Source organism: Pleurodeles waltl, chromosome 3_1 (assembly GCF_031143425.1).
Source record: "Pleurodeles waltl isolate 20211129_DDA chromosome 3_1, aPleWal1.hap1.20221129, whole genome shotgun sequence".
NCBI classification, from domain to species: domain Eukaryota; kingdom Metazoa; phylum Chordata; class Amphibia; order Caudata; family Salamandridae; genus Pleurodeles; species Pleurodeles waltl.
Genome location: NC_090440.1, coordinates 193,297,789 through 193,315,390, shown reverse-complemented (window position 1 = coordinate 193,315,390; position 17,602 = coordinate 193,297,789). Strand labels below are relative to the sequence as shown.

At 48.6% G+C, this 17,602-nt stretch overlaps 1 protein-coding gene across 3 annotated transcripts in view; it reads left to right on the top strand.

Annotated features, from left to right (window-relative positions):
- Positions 1-17,602, top strand: part of NEIL1 (nei like DNA glycosylase 1) — a 118,432-nt gene that overhangs the window by 80,524 nt on the left and 20,306 nt on the right. For all 3 annotated transcript variants that reach the window (XM_069222160.1, XM_069222161.1, XM_069222159.1), the window contains exons 7-8: positions 11,152-11,179; positions 11,365-11,429. In XM_069222160.1, coding sequence (XP_069078261.1) covers positions 11,152-11,179; positions 11,365-11,429 — 93 coding nt within the window. The remainder of the gene's footprint in view (positions 1-11,151; positions 11,180-11,364; positions 11,430-17,602) is intronic.

The window sequence follows — 17,602 nt, the reverse complement described above, 5'->3', positions numbered from 1 at the left end:
GTAAGGCCTGCTAGAGGGGTGACTTATCTATGCCACAGGCAGTGTGAGGTTGGCATGGCACTCTGAGGGGAGTGCCATGTCGACTTAGTCATTTTCTCCCCACCAGCACACACAAGCTGTGAAGCAGTGTGCATGTGCTGAGTGAGGGGTCCCTAGAGTGGCATAAGACATGCTGCAGCCCTTAGAGACCTTCCCTGGCATCAGGGCCCTTGGTACCGGGGGTACCAGTTACAAGGCACTTACCTGAGTGCCAGGGTTGTGCCAAGTGTGGAGACAATGGTACAGTTTAGGGAAAGAACACTGGTGCTGGGGCCTGGTTAGCAGGGTCCCAGCACACTTTCAAATCGTAACTTAGCATCAGCAAAGGCAAAAAGTCAGGGGGTAACCATGCCAAGGAGGCATTTCCTTACACACCACCCCTCCCCCAAACGAAAGAGGAAGAGACTAGCCTTTCCCAAGAGAGCCTTCATTTTCTAAGTGGAAGAACCTGGAAAGGCCATCAGCATTGGCATGGGCATTCCCAGGTCTGTTTTCCACTATAAAGTCCATTCCCTGTAGGGATATGGACCACCTCAACAGTTGAGGGTTTTCTCCTTCCATTTGCATGAGCCATCTGAGAGGTCTGTGGTCAGTCTGAACTACAAAGTGAGCACCAAAGAGGTATGGTCTCAACTTCTTCAGGGACCAGACCACAGCAAAGGCCTCCCTCTCAATGGCACACCAACGCTGCTCCCTCGGGAATAACCTCCTGCTACAGGACTGCTCCGATCCCATGTTCAGAGGCATCTGTCTGCACAATGAACTGCTTAGAGTAATCTGGAGCTTTTAGAACTGGTGCTGTGCACATAGCTTGTTTTGGGGTGTCAAAGGCATGTTGACATTCTACAGTCCAGTTTACCTTCTTGGGCTTTTTCTTGGAGGTAAGTTCTGTGAGGGGTGTCACTATTGATCCATATCCCTTCACAAACCTCATATAGTAACCAGTCAAGCCAAGGAGTGCCCTGACTTGAGTCTGGGTTTTTGGAGCTACCCAGTCCAGAATAGTCTGGATCTTGGGTTGGAGTGGCTGAACTTGGCCTCCACCTACAAGGTGTCCCAAGTAAACCACAGTACCATGCCTTATCTGACATTTAGATGCCTTGATAGAGAGGCCTGCAAAACCTTCTTCAGGTGGACCAGGTGATCCTGCCAGTTGGAGCTAAAGACAGCAATATCATCAAGATAAGCTGCACTAAAGGACTCCAAGCCAGCAAGGATGTGATTCACCAACCTTTGGAAGGTGGCAGGGGCATTCTTTAAGCCAAAGGGCTATCACAGTAAACTGGTAGTGCCCATCAGGTGTAGAGAATGCTGTTTTCTCTTTTGCTCCTGGTGCCATTCTTATTTGCCAGTATCCTGCTGTCAAGGCAAAGGTATTTAAGTATTTGGCAGCACCCAATTTGTCTATTAACTCATCTGCTCTTGGAATGGGATGGATGGGCATCTGTCTTGGTGACAGAATTAAGCCCTCTGTAGTCCACACATAACCTCATCTCTCTCTTGCCATCTTTTGTGTGAGGTTTGGGGACTAAGACCACTGGCCTAGCCCAGGGGCTGTCAGAGTGCTCAATCACTCCCAATTCCAGCATCTTGTGGACTTCCACTTTGATGCTTTCCTTAACTTGATCAGACTGTCTAAAAATTGTGTTTTGACAGGCATGCTGTCCCCTGTGTCCACATCATGGGTACACAGGTGTGTCTGACCAGGGGTTAGGGAAAAGAGCTCAGCAAACTGCTAGAGGACTTGCCTGCATTCAGCCTGCTGTTGGCCAGAGAGGATGTCTGAGTATGACTCCATCTACTGAGCCATCTTTAGGGTCAGAGGAGAGGAGATCAGGGAGAGGTTCACTCTCAGTTTCCTGGTCCTCATCTGTAACCATTAACATGTTTACATCTGCCCTGTCATGAAAGAGTTTGAGGCGGTTCACATGGATCACCCTTTTGGGGGTCCTGCTAGTGCCTAGGTCTACCAAGTAGGTGACCTGACTCTTTTTCTCTATCACTGGGTAAGGGCCACTCCATCTCTCCTGAAGTGCCCAGGGAGCCACAGGCTCCAGAACCCAGACTTTCTGCCCTGGCTGAAACTCAACCATAGCAGCATTTTGGTCATACCACATCTTCTGGAGTTGTTGGCTGGCCTCAAGGTTTTTGCTTGCCTTTTCCATGTACTCCGCCATCATTGAACGTAGGCCTAGTACATAATCCACTGTATCTTGCTTAGACTCATGAAGAGGTCTCTCCCAGCCTTCTTTCACAAGAGCTAGTGGTCCCCTAACAGGATGGCCAAACAAAAGTTCAAAGGGGGAAAACCCTACTCCCTTCTGACGCACCTCTCTGTAGGCGAAAAGCAGGCATGGCAAGAGGACATCTCATCTCCATTTGAGCTTTTCAGGGAGCCCCATGATCATTCCCTTCAATGTCTTGTTAAACCTCTCAACAAGACCATTGGTTTGTGGATGATATGGTGTGGTGAATTTGTAAGTCACCCCACACTCATTCCACATGTGTTTTAGGTAAGCTGACATGAAGTTGGTACCTCTGTCAGAAACCACCTCCTTAGGAAATCCCACTCTGGTAAAATACCAATGAGTGCTTTGGCTCCTGCAGGGGCAGTAGTGGACCTAAGGGGAATTGCTTCAGGGTACCCAGTAGCATGATCCACTACTACTAGCATATACTGATTCCCTGAGGCTGTGGGAGGTTCAAGTGGACCCACTATATCCACTCCCACTCTTTCAAATGGGACCCCCACCACTGGAAGTGGAATGAGGAGGGGGCCTTTGGGTGGCTACCTGTCTTACCACTGGCTTGACAGGTGGCACAGGAGGCACAAAACTCCTTTACTTTCTGGGAAATATTGGGCCAATAGAAATGGTTGACTAACCTCTCCCATGTCTTGGTTTGTCCCAAATGCCCAGCAAGTGGAATGTCATGGGCTAAGGTTAGAATTAACTCCCTAAAATCCTGAGGCACTACCACTCTCCTAGTGGCACCAGGTTTTGGATCTCTTGCCTCAGTGTAACGGAGTCCATCTTCCTAATAGACCCTGTGGGTTCCACTGACATTTCCTTTTGTTTCCTCAGCAGCTTGCTGCCTAAGGCCTTGAAGAGAGGGACATGTTTATTTCCCCTTGCACAGTTGTTTCCTTGTGGGTCTTCCTGGGCCCAAGAGCTCAACCTGATAAGGTTCCAACTCCTTAGGCTCAGTTCCCTCAGGGGATAGAACTTCTTCCTGAGAAGAGAGGTTCTTTTTCTTTTTCTGTGCTGAAGCTGGTTGCATGGGTTTTGAGTTCTACCTCAGCCCATGCTGAGGACTCCAGATCATTTCCAAGCAGACAGTCTACTGGTATTGCAGAGGAGACTACCACCTGTTTCAGGCCATTGGCCCCTCCCCATTCTAAAGTTACCATAGCCATGGGATGTACTTTAGTCTGATTGTCAGCGTTGGTGACTGGATAAGTTTGTCCAGTCAGGTATTGTCCTGGGGAAACCAGTTTGTCTGTCACCATTGTGACACTGGCACCTGTATCCCTCAGGGCTTCTACTCTAGTCCCATTAATAAGGAGCTGCTGCCTGTATTTTTGCATGTTAGGGGGGCAGGCAGCTAGTGTGGCTAGGTCCACCCCACCCTCAGAGACTAATGTAGCTTCAGTGTGGACCCTGATTTGCTCTTGGCACACTGTTGATCCCACCTGGAGACTGGCTATTCCAGTGCAACTGGAGTAGTAGTAGAAGTGGAACCTTTCTTGGGACAGGCCTTGTCTCCAGTTTGGTGTCCCTGCTGATTACAGCTATGACACCAGACCTTTTTTGGATCAAAGTTTTTACTCTTGTACCCAAATGAGGATTGTGAAGATGCTTTGGGCCAACCCTCCTGAGCAGGTTTTTGGGGCCCTGTAGAAGACTCTTTACTTTTTCCCTTGGATGTCTCAACACTCTTCCCCTGGGGAGTCTTGGGACCCCTTTCTTTTGGTCACCCCCTGTGGAAGTCTTGGTCACCCTAGTCTTGACCCAAGGGTCTGCCTTCTTTCCCAATTCTTGGGGAGAAATTGGACCTAGGTCTACCAGATGCTGATGCAGTTTATCATTGAAACAATTACTTAAAAGGTGTTCCTTCATAAACAAATTATACAGCCCTTCATAATCATTTACACCACTGCCATTAATCCAGCCATCCAGTGTTTTGACTGAGAAGTCAACAAGATCAACCCAGGTCTGGCTCGAGGATTTTTGAGCCCCCCTGAACCTAATCCTTTACTCCTCAGTTGAGAATCCAAAGCCCTCAATCAGGGTAGCCTTCATGAGCTCATAGGATTCTGCATCTTTTCCAGAGAGTGTGAGGAGTCTATCCCTACACTTTCCAGTGAACATTTCCCAAAGGAGAGCACCCCAGTGAGATTTGTTTACTTTTCTGGTTGCACAAGCCCTCTCAAAAGCTGTGAACCATTTGGTGATATCATCACCATCTTCATATTTTGTTACAATCCCTTTGGGGATTTTTAGCATGTCAGTATTCTATCTGACCCTATTTAAGTTGCTGCCACCATCGATGGGAGCTAAACCCATCTCTTGTCGTTCCCTTTCTATGGCTATGAGCTGTCTCTCCAAAGCCAATATTGTGGCCATCCTGGCTAACAGGAGGCCATCTTCATTGAGGCTGCCCTCAATGCTTCCAGAGTTGTTGGACTCCCCTGTGGGAGAAGCAGCATCTCTGACTATCACTTGTGGAGTCAGGGTTTGAGGAACCCTGGTCTCCCTAACTAGGACAGGAGTGGGAAATTATCCTCCTGGTCACTAGCTTCCCCCTCTGTAAGGTTGTCTTCAGAGGGGTTGTCTCTAGCAAACCCTGCCAAAAGCTCCTGGAGCTGTACTTTGGTAGGGTTTGATCCAGTTTTTATCTTTTTTTTTTACAGAGAGTCCTTAACTCTGACATCCTAAGATGCAGGTAAGGGGTGAGGTTGAGCTCCACCACCATCTCTTCTGTATTAGACATTATTTCTCTAAAAGTTGGGATACTTTTTAAGAATCTAAAACTATCTCTAGAACTTAATCCAAACTTTTACAAAACTTTTAAACTCTAGAAGAAATGCTAACAGGGACTAACACAAGGCTCTAGCAGGACTTTTAAAAAAGTTAGAAAAATAGCTCCAATTTCAAAAATCAGTTTCTAATGACAATTTTTGGAATTTAGTCATGTGATCAGGTATTGGCTGAGTAGTCCAGCAAATGCAAAGTCTTAGACCCCACCGCTGATCCACCAATGTAGGAAGTTGGCTCTGTATATACTATTTCAAAGTAAGAAATAGTGTGCACAGAGTCCAAGGGTTCCCCTTAAAGTTAAGATAGTGGCAAAAATAGATAATTCTACTGCTCTATTTTGTGGTAGTGTGGTCGAGCCGTAGGCTTATCAGAGGGTTGTGTTAAGCATTTGTTGTACACACACAGGCAATAAATGAGGAACACACACTTAAAGACTTACTCCAGGCCAATAGGTTTTTATATTGAAAAATATATTTTCTTAGTTTATTTTAAGAACCACAGGTTCAAGATTTACAGTTAATACTTTTAATGTAAGGTACTTCACTTAGATACTTTAGGAACTTTGAATAAACACAATATCAAGTACAGTGTTGGTAAAAATGGCAATAAGCTATTTTAAAAGTGAACACAGCGCAAAAATCAACAGTTCCTGGGGGAGGTAAGTAGAGGTTAAGTTTACAGGTAAGTAAAACACTTACAAGTCTCAAAGTTGGGTCCAAGGTAACCCACCGTTGGGGGTTTAAGGCAGCCCCAAACTTATCACACCAGCAGCTCAGGGCCGGTCAGGTGCAGAGGTCAAAGAGGTGCCCAAAACACATAGGCTTTAAAGGAGAACAGGGGTGCCCCAGTTCCAGTCTGCCAGCAGGTAAGTACCCGCGTCCTCTGGGGCAGACCAGGGGGGTTTTGTAGGGCACTGGGGAGGACACAAGCAGGCACAGAAAGTACAACCTCAGCGGCACAAGGGCGGCCAGGTGCAGAGTGCAAACGGGCGTCAGGTTTTGTATAGGAGGTAATGGGGAGACCCAGGGGTCTGTTCAGCGATGCAGGCAGGCACAGGGGGGGCTCCTCTGGGTAGCAACCACCTGGGCTAGGCAGAGGGTCGCCTGGGGGTCGCTCCTACACTGGAGTTCGATTCCTTCAGATCCTGGGGGCTGCAGGTGCAGTGTTGGTTCCAGGCGTCGGGTCCCTTGTTACAGGCAGTCGCGGTCAGGGGGAGCCTCTGGATTCTCTCTGCAGGCGTCGCTGTGGGTGCTCAGGGGGGTCGTCTCAGGTTACTCACGGGCTCGCAGTCGCCGGGGAATCCTCCCTGAGGTGTTTGTTTTCTGCAGGTCGAGCCGGGGGCGTCGGGTGCAGAGTGGGAAGTCTCACACTTCCGGCGGGAAACGTGAAGTCTTTAAAGTTGTTTCTTTGTTGCAAGAAAGTTGCAGATTGTTGAACAGGGCCGCTGTTCACGGGAATTTCTTGGTCCTTGGTTGCAGGGCAGTCCTCTGAGGCTTCCGAGGTCTCTGGTCCTTGTTGGATGCGTCGCTGTTGCAGTTTTCTTCAAAGTTGGGAGACAGGCCGGTAGGGCTGGGGCCAAAGCAGTTGTCATCTCCGTCTTCACTGCAGGGCTTCAGGTCAGCAGTCCTTCTTCTGGTTAAGGTTGCAGGAATCTAGTTTCCTTGGTTCTGGGGAGTCCCTAAATACTGAATTTAGGGGTGTGTTTAGGTCTGGGAGGGCAGTAGCCAAAGGCTACTGTCCTTGAGGGTGGCTACACCGTCTTTGTGCCTCCTCCCTGTGGGGAGGGGGGCACATTCTTAATCCTATTGGGGGAATCCTCCATCCACAAGATGGAGGATTTCTAAAAGTAAGGGTCACCTCAGCTCAGGACACCTTAGGGGCTGTCCTCACTGGTGGGTGACTCCTCCTTGTTTTTCTAATTATCTCCTCCAGTCTTGCCGCAAAAAAGTGGGGACAGTGGCCGGAGGGGCGGGCATCTCCACTAGCTGGGATGCCCTGTGGCGCTGTAACAAAAGGGGTGAGCCTTTGAGGCTCACCGCCAGGTGTTACAGTTCCTGCAGGGGGAGGTGAGAAGCACCTCCACCCAGTACATGCTTTGTTCCTAGCCACAGAGTGACAAAGGCACTCTCCCCATGTGGCCAGCAACATGTCTGGTGTGTGGCAGGCTGGCAAAAACTAGTCAGCCTACACTGGAATTCGGGTATGTTTTCAGGGGGCATCTCTAAGATGCCCTCTGGGTGTATGTTACAATAAATTGCACACTGGCATTTATTGTGCTGAGAAGTTTGATACCAAACTTCCCAGTTTTCAGTGTAGCCATTATGGTGCTGTGGAGTTCGTGTCTGACAGACTCCCAGACCATATAATCTTATGGCTACCCTGCAATTACAATGTCTAAGGTTTTGCTTAGACACTGTAGGGGGCATAGTGCTCATGCACCTATGCCTTCACCTGTGGTATAGTGCACCTTGCCTTAGGGCTGTAAGGTCTGCTAGATGGGTGACTTACCTATGCCACAGACAGTGTGAGGTTGGCATGGCACTCTGAGGGGAGTGCCATGTCGACTTAGTCATTTTCTCCCCACCAGCACACACAAGCTGTGAAGCAGTGTGCATGTGATGAGTGAGGGGTCCCTAGAGTGGCATAAGACATGCTGCAGCCCTTACAGACCTTCCGTGGCATCAGGCCCCTTGGTACCAGGGGTACCAGTTACAAGGGACTTACCTAAGTGCCAGGGTTGTGCCAATTGGGGAGACAAAGGTAGAGTTTAGGGAAAGAACACTGGTGCTGGGGCTTGGTTAGCAGGGTCCCAGCACACTTTCAAATCATAACTTAGCATCAGCAAAGGCAAAAAGTCAGGGGGTAACCATGCCAAGGAGGCATTTCCTTACAATATATATATATCTGTGTGTGTGTGTATAATGAGAAATTTGGACGAATTTCTCAAGAAGAATGTCCTCCCACAACTGGAACGTCTCTGAGATGACACAATGCACTGGCGGAGGCTCACAATCTCCCTGATGGGCCGGGCTGTCTTCTTTAAAATGGAGGTCCTTCACCCACCTACTGTATGCCCTCCAGAATACCACCAAATTCTTTGCGAAGATCAATGGCGAACTGTGTCAACTCCTGTGGGATGGAGGCAGCTCATGTATATCCCTCAGCAAGCTACAGAAAGGAGTGTTTGATGGGGGACTGGCGATCCCAGACTACTACTACATGCTACTGGGCGTCCCAGCTAGCTTCTGTAAATGACTGGGTGTTCGCAGATGTTGACAAGCCAGCTTATAGAGTGGACAGAGCAGGAGTGGGGGACCGCGGATACCTTTCTGTTTTGTACATTACAAAGCAGGAAGACAAGTTCCTGCGCCACACTCAATCAACAGTAAAGGCATGGAGGGAGACCACAAAATTCTTGGGTGCGAAGTTAAACTCACAAAAGTTATCCTACTCTGAACTTGCAACCAACTAAACAAGCTCAGCAATCTGAAGGGCTTCTATAAGTGGGGACTAATCAGTATAGATTGCCTGGGAGATATCTTGAGGGGTGTAGCAATGATATCCTTTGAAGACCTGAAGAGGAAGTTTGCAATGGAGAATCAGAAAGGTTTAAGTATCTTCAATTAGGTCACGCCCTTGGATGCCACATAAGAGAAGGGGACTAACCTCCAGAATCATCCCCACTAGAGGATAGGCTGTTGCTAGATTCTGTCCCTGAAAAGGCAATTTCCCTGACCTATCGAAAATGAATGAATAATTCCCTTGACCCAGGGCACTCTCTTCGTAAGGCATGAGAGGGAGATGTGGGCCTTGTCGAAGACGATGATTGGGAGGAAGCCCTTCAGAGCCACAGAGAGGTGGCTCTGAAGGGCCCCAGAGAGGTTGCAAAACGGGCCAGTTTCTGCTTGATAAAACCTAGAGTTCTACATAGATCATACATATCTAGATCCCTCCTTCATCGCATGGGACACTGCGACACAAACCTATATAACAGGGGTTAAAGAATGGTGGGGTCCTTTTTCCATAATCTCTTGAGCTGCACTATAATCCAACAATTTTGAAAGTTGATATTCGTGCAAATATTGGCTCAGGTTATGGGCCTCAACGTACCACTAGACACCAAGCGGCTGGTGTTACACTTAACAGGGGAGGAAACATTGCTTCGACATCAGAAGATATGGTGATGCTAGTAAGGGGAATAGCCAAAAGGGACTTCGTTAGGGTGTGGGGAGTGACCAGACCCCCTGAAATTCAGTACTGGGAAGACCACCTGGATTGTTGTCAGAAGTCACAAGTGATTGATTAGAGTCTTGGTTGCCCCAAAAAATATGATAAAATCTGGGCCCAATGGAGTGTGTACAGAAACTCTTGAATGATCGACATGGGTGGACAGAGGAACTGGGTGGGCCTGGGCATTTGGCTATGATGAGGAAACACGTGCTTCAAGAGAACAATATTAAATGGCAAAATATAATGTGGTGAGTGCAATTTTACACGTGTAACAAACTGGTAAGCTGCATTTTTTTCTCACATTTTCTACTCTACTTTTCTCCTTTGACCAAGGACTATAGTTCATTTCCTAAATGTGTCAAATTTTCTGTACTGAGTAATGTTTATTCAAATAAAAAGATTGTATAAAAAATACTAATTTAAAAAAACAAAAGCTTAGGCCAGCACGCTTTGTCAGGGGCCCATGGTGTTGTGTCACAAACAGTCAGCATCTTTATCTCAAAGTTTCCTTTAGAATTTAGCTAATGGAACAGTTCCTCTTATGTATAGTCCTTGCCGTCCTCATGTCTAACTGTAGCAGGCTAACTCCCTGTTCTATTTTCAGTACATACAATCGTTTTTGAGTGTGTGAATATGGCAGCTATGCAAGCAGCTAAGAAGCACTTAAGTAAGTTGTAGTATAAAATCGAGTGCCTTATCTCTGTTAACGATGCTTGCTTTTTCCATTAGCTGGCAAATGTTGGCATTCAAGGTAACTTGTAATTTAGATGCAGTTTGTAGAATAGAAAAATACACCAGAGGTGATTATTTTCCTTACTTATGGAAGCAGTTCCTCTGCCAGGGTTAGGGTTACTAGGCAACCCCCGCTGTTTAGTGCCATAGGTTGTCACTCAGATTTCATAAAAGGTTGGTCTATTTTGCTTGCACCTTCAATCACCATTATCCTGGAACTCCTTTGCACTAAGCTCTGGATCCTCACTCTCTGCTACTCTGAATGGCTCATAGGTCCTGGAGCCATTTTAAGGAAAGAAAGTAAGATGAATTTGCTGACATTGAAAACGGGATGAGAAGGAATTCTGCACTGAGAGGAGTTACAGTATGTCTTACAAGGCCAGGGAATTCAGACCACACAGATAACTTAATCAGCCAAGGGAGAGGAAGTCTCTCCTGCTTGACGAAAACAGCGTCCAAATGAGGAGGGTATGTAAACCAGTGTGTATTGGTGAGAGCAAGTGAAATCGTTTGTCCAGTTATTCCTTTCACATTTACTATCTTCTCTCTCGCAGTCTATCTCTATAGGAAAGAGATGATTGTTGTTGTCCACTCACTGTTCCATCCACTTTTGACATTAGAATTCAGTGTGCTATTTACTACATTCACAGCTTAGCATCTAGAGCCACCACTCCTATCTGTTGACCACCTTCCACAGAAAAGATGTGATCTTTTGCCTTCTCCTTTTTTTAATTTCTGATGAAAGGTAGTGTCTGTGATGAGGGACGAGTTTGACTGTACTACACTTTCATTTCTCTTTGCTGGCATCTTAGAGAATCAACAAAGTCTCAGTACCAGTTTGAAAAAGTTGGCATTTATGCGCAAATATAAATTTATACCAAAGAAAGTACACATCTGAAGAAAACATTCCTCTGCCACTTTTCCTCCAGGAGCCTGCCTTCAAAAATAGAGGTCTATGCAAGATGTATCTTGTCCACATTGCTTGCTTTCCTTTATGTGCAAACTTTCTGGCAACATTAAAAATGTGGGATCTCCTCTTTTCACATCTCTGGATGAAGATGTACAAGCTAATGTCATGCTGCGCTTCTAACAAATCCTTCTTTGGTTATAGGGTGATCCTGGACCTTTGGCCCCAAAAGGTGAGCTACTTCTCATCCTCATTTTCAGAGATGATTACTTCTTCACAAAACTGTCTAAACACTTGTCTTCCTAAAACGTAACCTCAAAATATTCTTTCCTCGTTACTCCTCATTCTTTTATTTTATATTGTTCATATTGGATCGTATCTTTGTTTGGTGAAAAAAACATGTAATTGGTCTTTCAGGAGAAAAGAAAAACAAGAAGAGAAGGACTCTTATAAAAGCAGATCCTGATACTAAACTTGTAAAGGTAAGGCAAGCTTTGTGTGGAAAAGATAAGTTGGTGGCACATATATAACATTGTACCGTTTATAAATGGGCAAGTGTCTGTTATGGTGCTAAGGGTGAGTTTGCATGCTGATAAGGTTGCAAGTGACAGCACTGTGCAGGGGGGATGTCACCTCACCCTGGTTTAGGTTTAAGATCTCTTTTATTGAGTTTGAAACATTACAACATCTCCCACCTACAACCACAGGCCGGTGGGGAAATGACAGTAAGAAAGAAGAAGAGTAGGAGGTAGAGAAGAAGGAAGGGGGAAACACCTTGTACAATGAGCCGGTGTCTTTGGCTCAAAGGGGTAACCTGAGTAGCAGTGATCTGCCCAAGTGGGAAGAAGGGGCGGGTCCACCATTCAGTTCTGGGGGGTCAGCCGCAGTATACGGAGGTAGGAGGGGCAAGACAGTTCCCGGAAGTCTGCTGACAAGTATCTAATAGACGTTTCGATATTTTGTCAGAGGGGAAGTGTACCAGTCGCCGCTGTTGTCAGCTTTTCCATGCCCATCAGAGCCCACAATTTGTGTAACCAGTCCGTGTGAGTGGGGACACTCTCCGAGCCCCAGTGGGCCAACAAAAGCTGCTTTGCCGCCCCTAAGGCCAGAGCCATAGCCCGGCCCCTAGAAGAGCAGAGCGGATACCTCAGGGGATTAGGGAGGCCCAGCAGAATGTAACTAGGAAATTGTGGTACGCTAGTGTCATAAATATCGTCTATTGCCTGCAGGATTGGGCCCCAAAAGGAAGCTATCCTTAGACAGAGCCAAAGCAGGTGCATGAGTGTGCCCTCCCCCCACAGTTACACCAGCATCTACCATCGCTCCGCCCTCCCCATTGAGCCAGTCTGGCAGGTGTGTAGTACATGTAGTGGGCTATTTTCAGAAACATTTCTTTGGTGTTCATGGCGCGAACCATCACCCGTGCTCTATGAAGGATATCCCTCCATTCGCGGTCAGAAAAGGCACATCCACATTCAGACTCCCATCTACGTTTAGCTGGGGTGTCAAGAAGATGAGGCGGGGTAATCAAAAACGCGTAGATATCAGACAGGAGGCGCTTGTCCGTGTCCCTTGCTATGAGCCACTGTTCGAAGCGGGTCAATGGTCTACTCGCATGGGATAATATTGCAGGGGAGGTTACCCAATGATGGACGGCCCGATATTGCCATGAGGCGCTATCCGGTAGACCATATACCGCCTGTAAGGAAATGGCTCCCTGTTGCAATTACCCCCCACTTTTTGCCTGATACTGATGCTGACTTGACTGAGAAGTGTGCTGGGAACCTGCTAACCAGGCCCCAGCACCAGTGTGCTTTCACCTAAAATGTACCATTGTTTCCACAATTGGCACACCCCTGGCACACAGATAAGTCCCTTGTAAAAGGTACCAGTGGTACCAAGGGCCCTGTGACCAGGGAAGGTCCCTCAGGGCTGCAGCATATGTTGTGCCACCCTAAGGGACCCCTCACCTAACACATGAACACTGCCATTGTAGATTGTGTGTTTTGATGGGGAGAAAAAGGCAAAGTCGGCATGGCACCCTCCTCCGGATGCCATGCCCACAAAATACTACCTGTGGCATAGGTAAGTCACCCCTCTAGCAGGCCTTACAACCCTAAGGCAGGGTGCACTATACCACAGGTGAGTGTAGAGCTGCATGAGCAATATGCCCATGCAGTGTCTAAGTCTATTCTTAGACATTGTAAGTACAGTGGGGCCATATTAAGTATATGGTCTGGGAGTTTGTCAAAAACGAACTCCACGGCTCCATAATGGCTACACTGAATACTGGGAAGTTTGGTATCAAACTTCTCAGAATAATAAACCCACACTGATGCCAGTGTTGGATTTATTAAAAAAATGTACACAGAGGGCATCTTAGAGATGCCCCCTGTATTTTACCCAATTGTTCAGTGCAGGACTGACTGGTCTGTGCCAGCCTGCTGCTGAGAGACGAGTTTCTGACCCCATGTGGTGAGGGCCTTTGTGCTCTCTGAGGACAGAAACAAAAGCCTGCTCTGGGTGGAGGTGCTTCACACCTCCCCCCTGCAGGAACTGTAACAGCCTGTAAAAGGCTCAGGCTTCGTGTTACAATGCCACAGGGCACTCCAGCTAGTAGAGATGCCCGCCCCCCTGGACACAGCCCCACTTTTGGCGGCAAGTCCGGGGGAGATAATGAAAAAAACAAGGAGGAGTCACCCACTAGTCCTGAGCTGAGGTGACCCCTGCCTTTAGAAATCCTTCATCTTGATTTTGGAGGATTCCCCCAATAGGAATAGGGATGTGCCCCCCTCCCCTCAGGGAGGAGGCACAAAGAGGGTGTAGGCACCCTCAAGGACAGTAGCCATTGGCTACTGCCCTCCCAGACCTAACCACACCCCTAAATTGAGTATTTAGGGGCTCCTAGAACCGAGGAAGATAGATTCCTGCAACCTGAAGACGAAGAAGGACTGCTGACCTGAAGCCCTGCAGAGAAGACGGAGACACCAACTGCTTTGGCCCCAGCCCCACCGGCCTGTCTCCCCACTTCAAGAAAAACTGCAACAGCGACGTGTCCCCCAGGGTCCAGCGACCTCTGAAGCCTCAGCGGACTACCCTGCATCTAAAAAGACCAAGAACTCCAGAGGACAGTGGCCCTGTTCCACAAAGACTGCAACTTTGCAACAAACAAGCAACTTTTAAAGACAACACGTTTCCCGCCGGAAGCGTGAGACTTTCCACTCTGCACCCGACGCCCCCGGCTCGACCTGCGGAGAAACAACACTACAGGGAGGACTCCCCGGCGACCCCCAGGTGGCCCTCTCCCTTGCCCAGGTGGTGGCTACCCCGAGGAGCCCCCCCCCTTGCCTGCCTGCTTCGCTGAAGAGACCCCTGGGTCTCCCATAGAAACCAATTGCAAATCAGACGCCTGTTTGCACTCTGCACCCGGCTGCCCTTGTGCCGCTGAGGGTGTACTTTTTGTGCTGACTTGTGTCCCCCCCGGTGCCCTACAAAACCCCCCTGGTCTGTCCTCCGAAGTGGCGGGTACTTACCTGCTGGCAGACTGGAACCGGGGCACCCCCTTCTCCATTGAAGCCTATGCGTTTTGAGCACCACTTTGACCTCTGCGCCTGACCGGCCCTGAGCTGCTGTTGTGGTAACTTTGGGGTTGCCCTGAACCCCCAACGGTGGGCTGCTTGGACCCAACTTTGAACCCTGTAAGTGCTTTACTTACCTGAAAAACTAACAAATACTTACCTCCCCCAGGAACTGTTGAATTTTGCAGTGTCCAATTTTAAAATAGCTTATTGCCATTTTTGCCAAAACTGTACATGCTATTGTGATGATTCAAAGTTCCTAAGATACATGAGTGAAATACCTTTCATTTAAAGTATTGTTTGTAAATCTTGAACCTGTGGTTCTTAAAATAAACTAAGAAAATATATTTTTCTATATAAAAACCTATTGGCCTGGAATTGTCTTTGAGTGTGTGTTCCTCATTTATGGCCTGTGTGTGTACAACAAATGCTTAACACTACCCTCTGACAAGCCTACTGCTCGACCACACTACCACAAAATAGAGCATTAGAATTATCTCTTTTTGCCACTATCTTACCTTTAAGGGGAACCCTTGTACTCTGTGCAGGCTATTTCTTACTTTGAAATTGTACATACAGAGCCAACTTCCTACACCGCCTGCAGTCTGTTAAAGATCCCTTTCTCGTCAAAAAGATGTCCGATTCTCTTACACTGTGCATTCTGCCACGGTAGGTACGTTGGGTCTCGAATCGCAGGAGGAAAGTCAGGATTACCGATGAGCGACGTCTGTGGGGAGATGGAGGGGGACAATCCCTTTGCCGTCTTTACCCTGTCCCAAGCTCCCATTGTGGCACGCAAGACCAGGGACACATACACCCCAGGCGGGCGGTCATACTGTCGCGGAATCTCGGGCCAAGCCCGGCATGCCGCAGAACCTCCTGGAGGTATCACCAATGAACCCTATCGAAAGCCTTTTCGGCCTCGATAGAGAGAAGCAGCTCTGGAATTTTAGCTCGCTGAACTTTGTCCAGTAAATGACATAAACTTTTAGTGTCACTGCACGAGCGCTCGGGAACAAAGCCAGTTTGGTCTGGGTCAATCAAGCTCTGCATGTACAGCTTCAGTCTGTGGGTCAGTATACCCGTAAAAATCTTAGCATCCACGTTCAATAACGTGATGGGGCGAAAAGAAGCACAGAGGGTTGGGTCCTTTCCCGGTTTTGAGATTACCGTAACAATCCCCAGCTGCATCGAGGGAGGAAGGTGGGCCGCTGCCCCAATCCGTTATATAGTCGTACCAAGACTGGCACCAACAAGGAACCAAAGGATTTGTAGAACTCTGCACTAAAGCCATCAGCCCCAGGTGCCTTCCCAGCCAGCAGCCTCTGTATAGCCGTCAAGACTTCCACTATAGTGATGTCACCGTCCAGTGCCTCAATGGCGGTCAGGGAGATTCGAGACAGGGGAACGGAGGCCAGATAGCCCTCCACCCCTTCCTCATCGAGCCCTTCCTCTGCATACAGATCAGAGTGGAATTGCTCAAACTGAGCTATAATCTGTTCCTTCCGGCCGGTCCGTGTGCCATCAGGCAGTTGGATCACCGCCTGCACCTGAAGTCGGTGAACCAGTAGGCGACCCGACCGGGACGCCACACCCAGCGCAGTCCCATTGCCTGGCTGGTAACGCGCGGTGAGGTAAGGAAAAGATCAATGCGTGCATAAGTCTGGTGTGCTGCGGAAAAGAAGGAGTATGCCCTCTCGGTCGGGTGTTGTTTGCCCCAGATGTCGGGGAGTGCCGCTGCCTCCAACCACTCCCGAAGGTCCTTAGTAAAGGCGCCCGTCTGGCCGTATCTCTGGGCTGATCTGTTGAGCAGGGTGTCCGGTACTAAATTAAAGACCCTCCACCACAATGTCCTCACCCGGGGTAGCCATGACCCTACTCGGGGCATCGCTAAGTAAGCGGTCCTGCTGATCGTTTGGGCCATAGATGTTCACTACTGTCAGTCTATGTCCTCGAAGGTCTATGCGAAGGGAGAGAAGTTGCCCAGGGATCTCAGCCTGTGCCCCCAGAACTCTTCCCGGGAAACTGGTGGCTAGCAAGATAGCCACTCCCGCCCGCCTCCCAGAGCCTGAGGAGTGAAATTGTCTGTCGAACCATGGTGACCTCAAACCCCTCCAGTCTGCTTGCACTAGGTGAGTTTCTTGTAGAAGGCACAGATCAGCCCGTGCGTCTCTAAGCTGGATCAGCAATTCCTGTCGCTTTACTGCTTCGTTAAGGCCCAGTACATTGAGGCTAAGAATGGTAGTCATGGTAAAAGTGAGGGCCCCCTCTAATGGTCAGGTGGGAGCCCACAACCCGCCCCGATAGGACCCCGATATGTGTCACCATGACAGCGATTAGAAGAAGGTGTTGTCCTACTAAAGTCATGGCAGAAGGATAGGAAAGAAGAAAGGAATAAACAAACAGAGAGAGACAAACTGGAGCATTGTTCCCCACCTGGAAACAAATGTAGAACAAACTGGGGGAGAGTCCGATCCAAATGGCGTTGTAAGGCGATCGCCACTCCAAAAGGGGAGGGGTCAGAGCCCTGCCGCACCGTTGCTGTATGCAATTGTCACTACACCTGCACCGGCCCAAGGACTATTGTTGATTGTCCAGCAAGTCGCAAGTCTTCATCCACGTGAGGCAGCGAGAAGAGCCTGGGGGAGGAGGTGGGGGGAGGGGTTCTCACTGGTCCGAGTCCACATTCTGAGATGCTGTCCTGGCTGCGGAGATGTCTAAGCAACGCCGCTCTCTCTTTTTGGCTCTCTACCGTGGAGGGTTTATTCTGTTTGAGACGTCTGGCCCGGTTTTTTGAGCGACCCCCACGGCCCATCATCGCCCCTCTCGGTCCCCCGGCGACGAAGGCCCATCCCCGAAGTGGGGCGGCATACCTTCCAGCGCTTGTGCCTCCTCCACCGTACAGACAATACCGGTTTCATTCTGCCAGACAAATTGGAGACCGAAGGGATGGCCCCATTTGTATTTGATACCATTGTCTCTCGAAGTCAGTCACAGGCCTAAATGCTCTGCGGCGCTGCAGCGTCTGCATTGACAAATCTTGAAATAGACCAGCACGAAAGCCCTCAAAATCAATG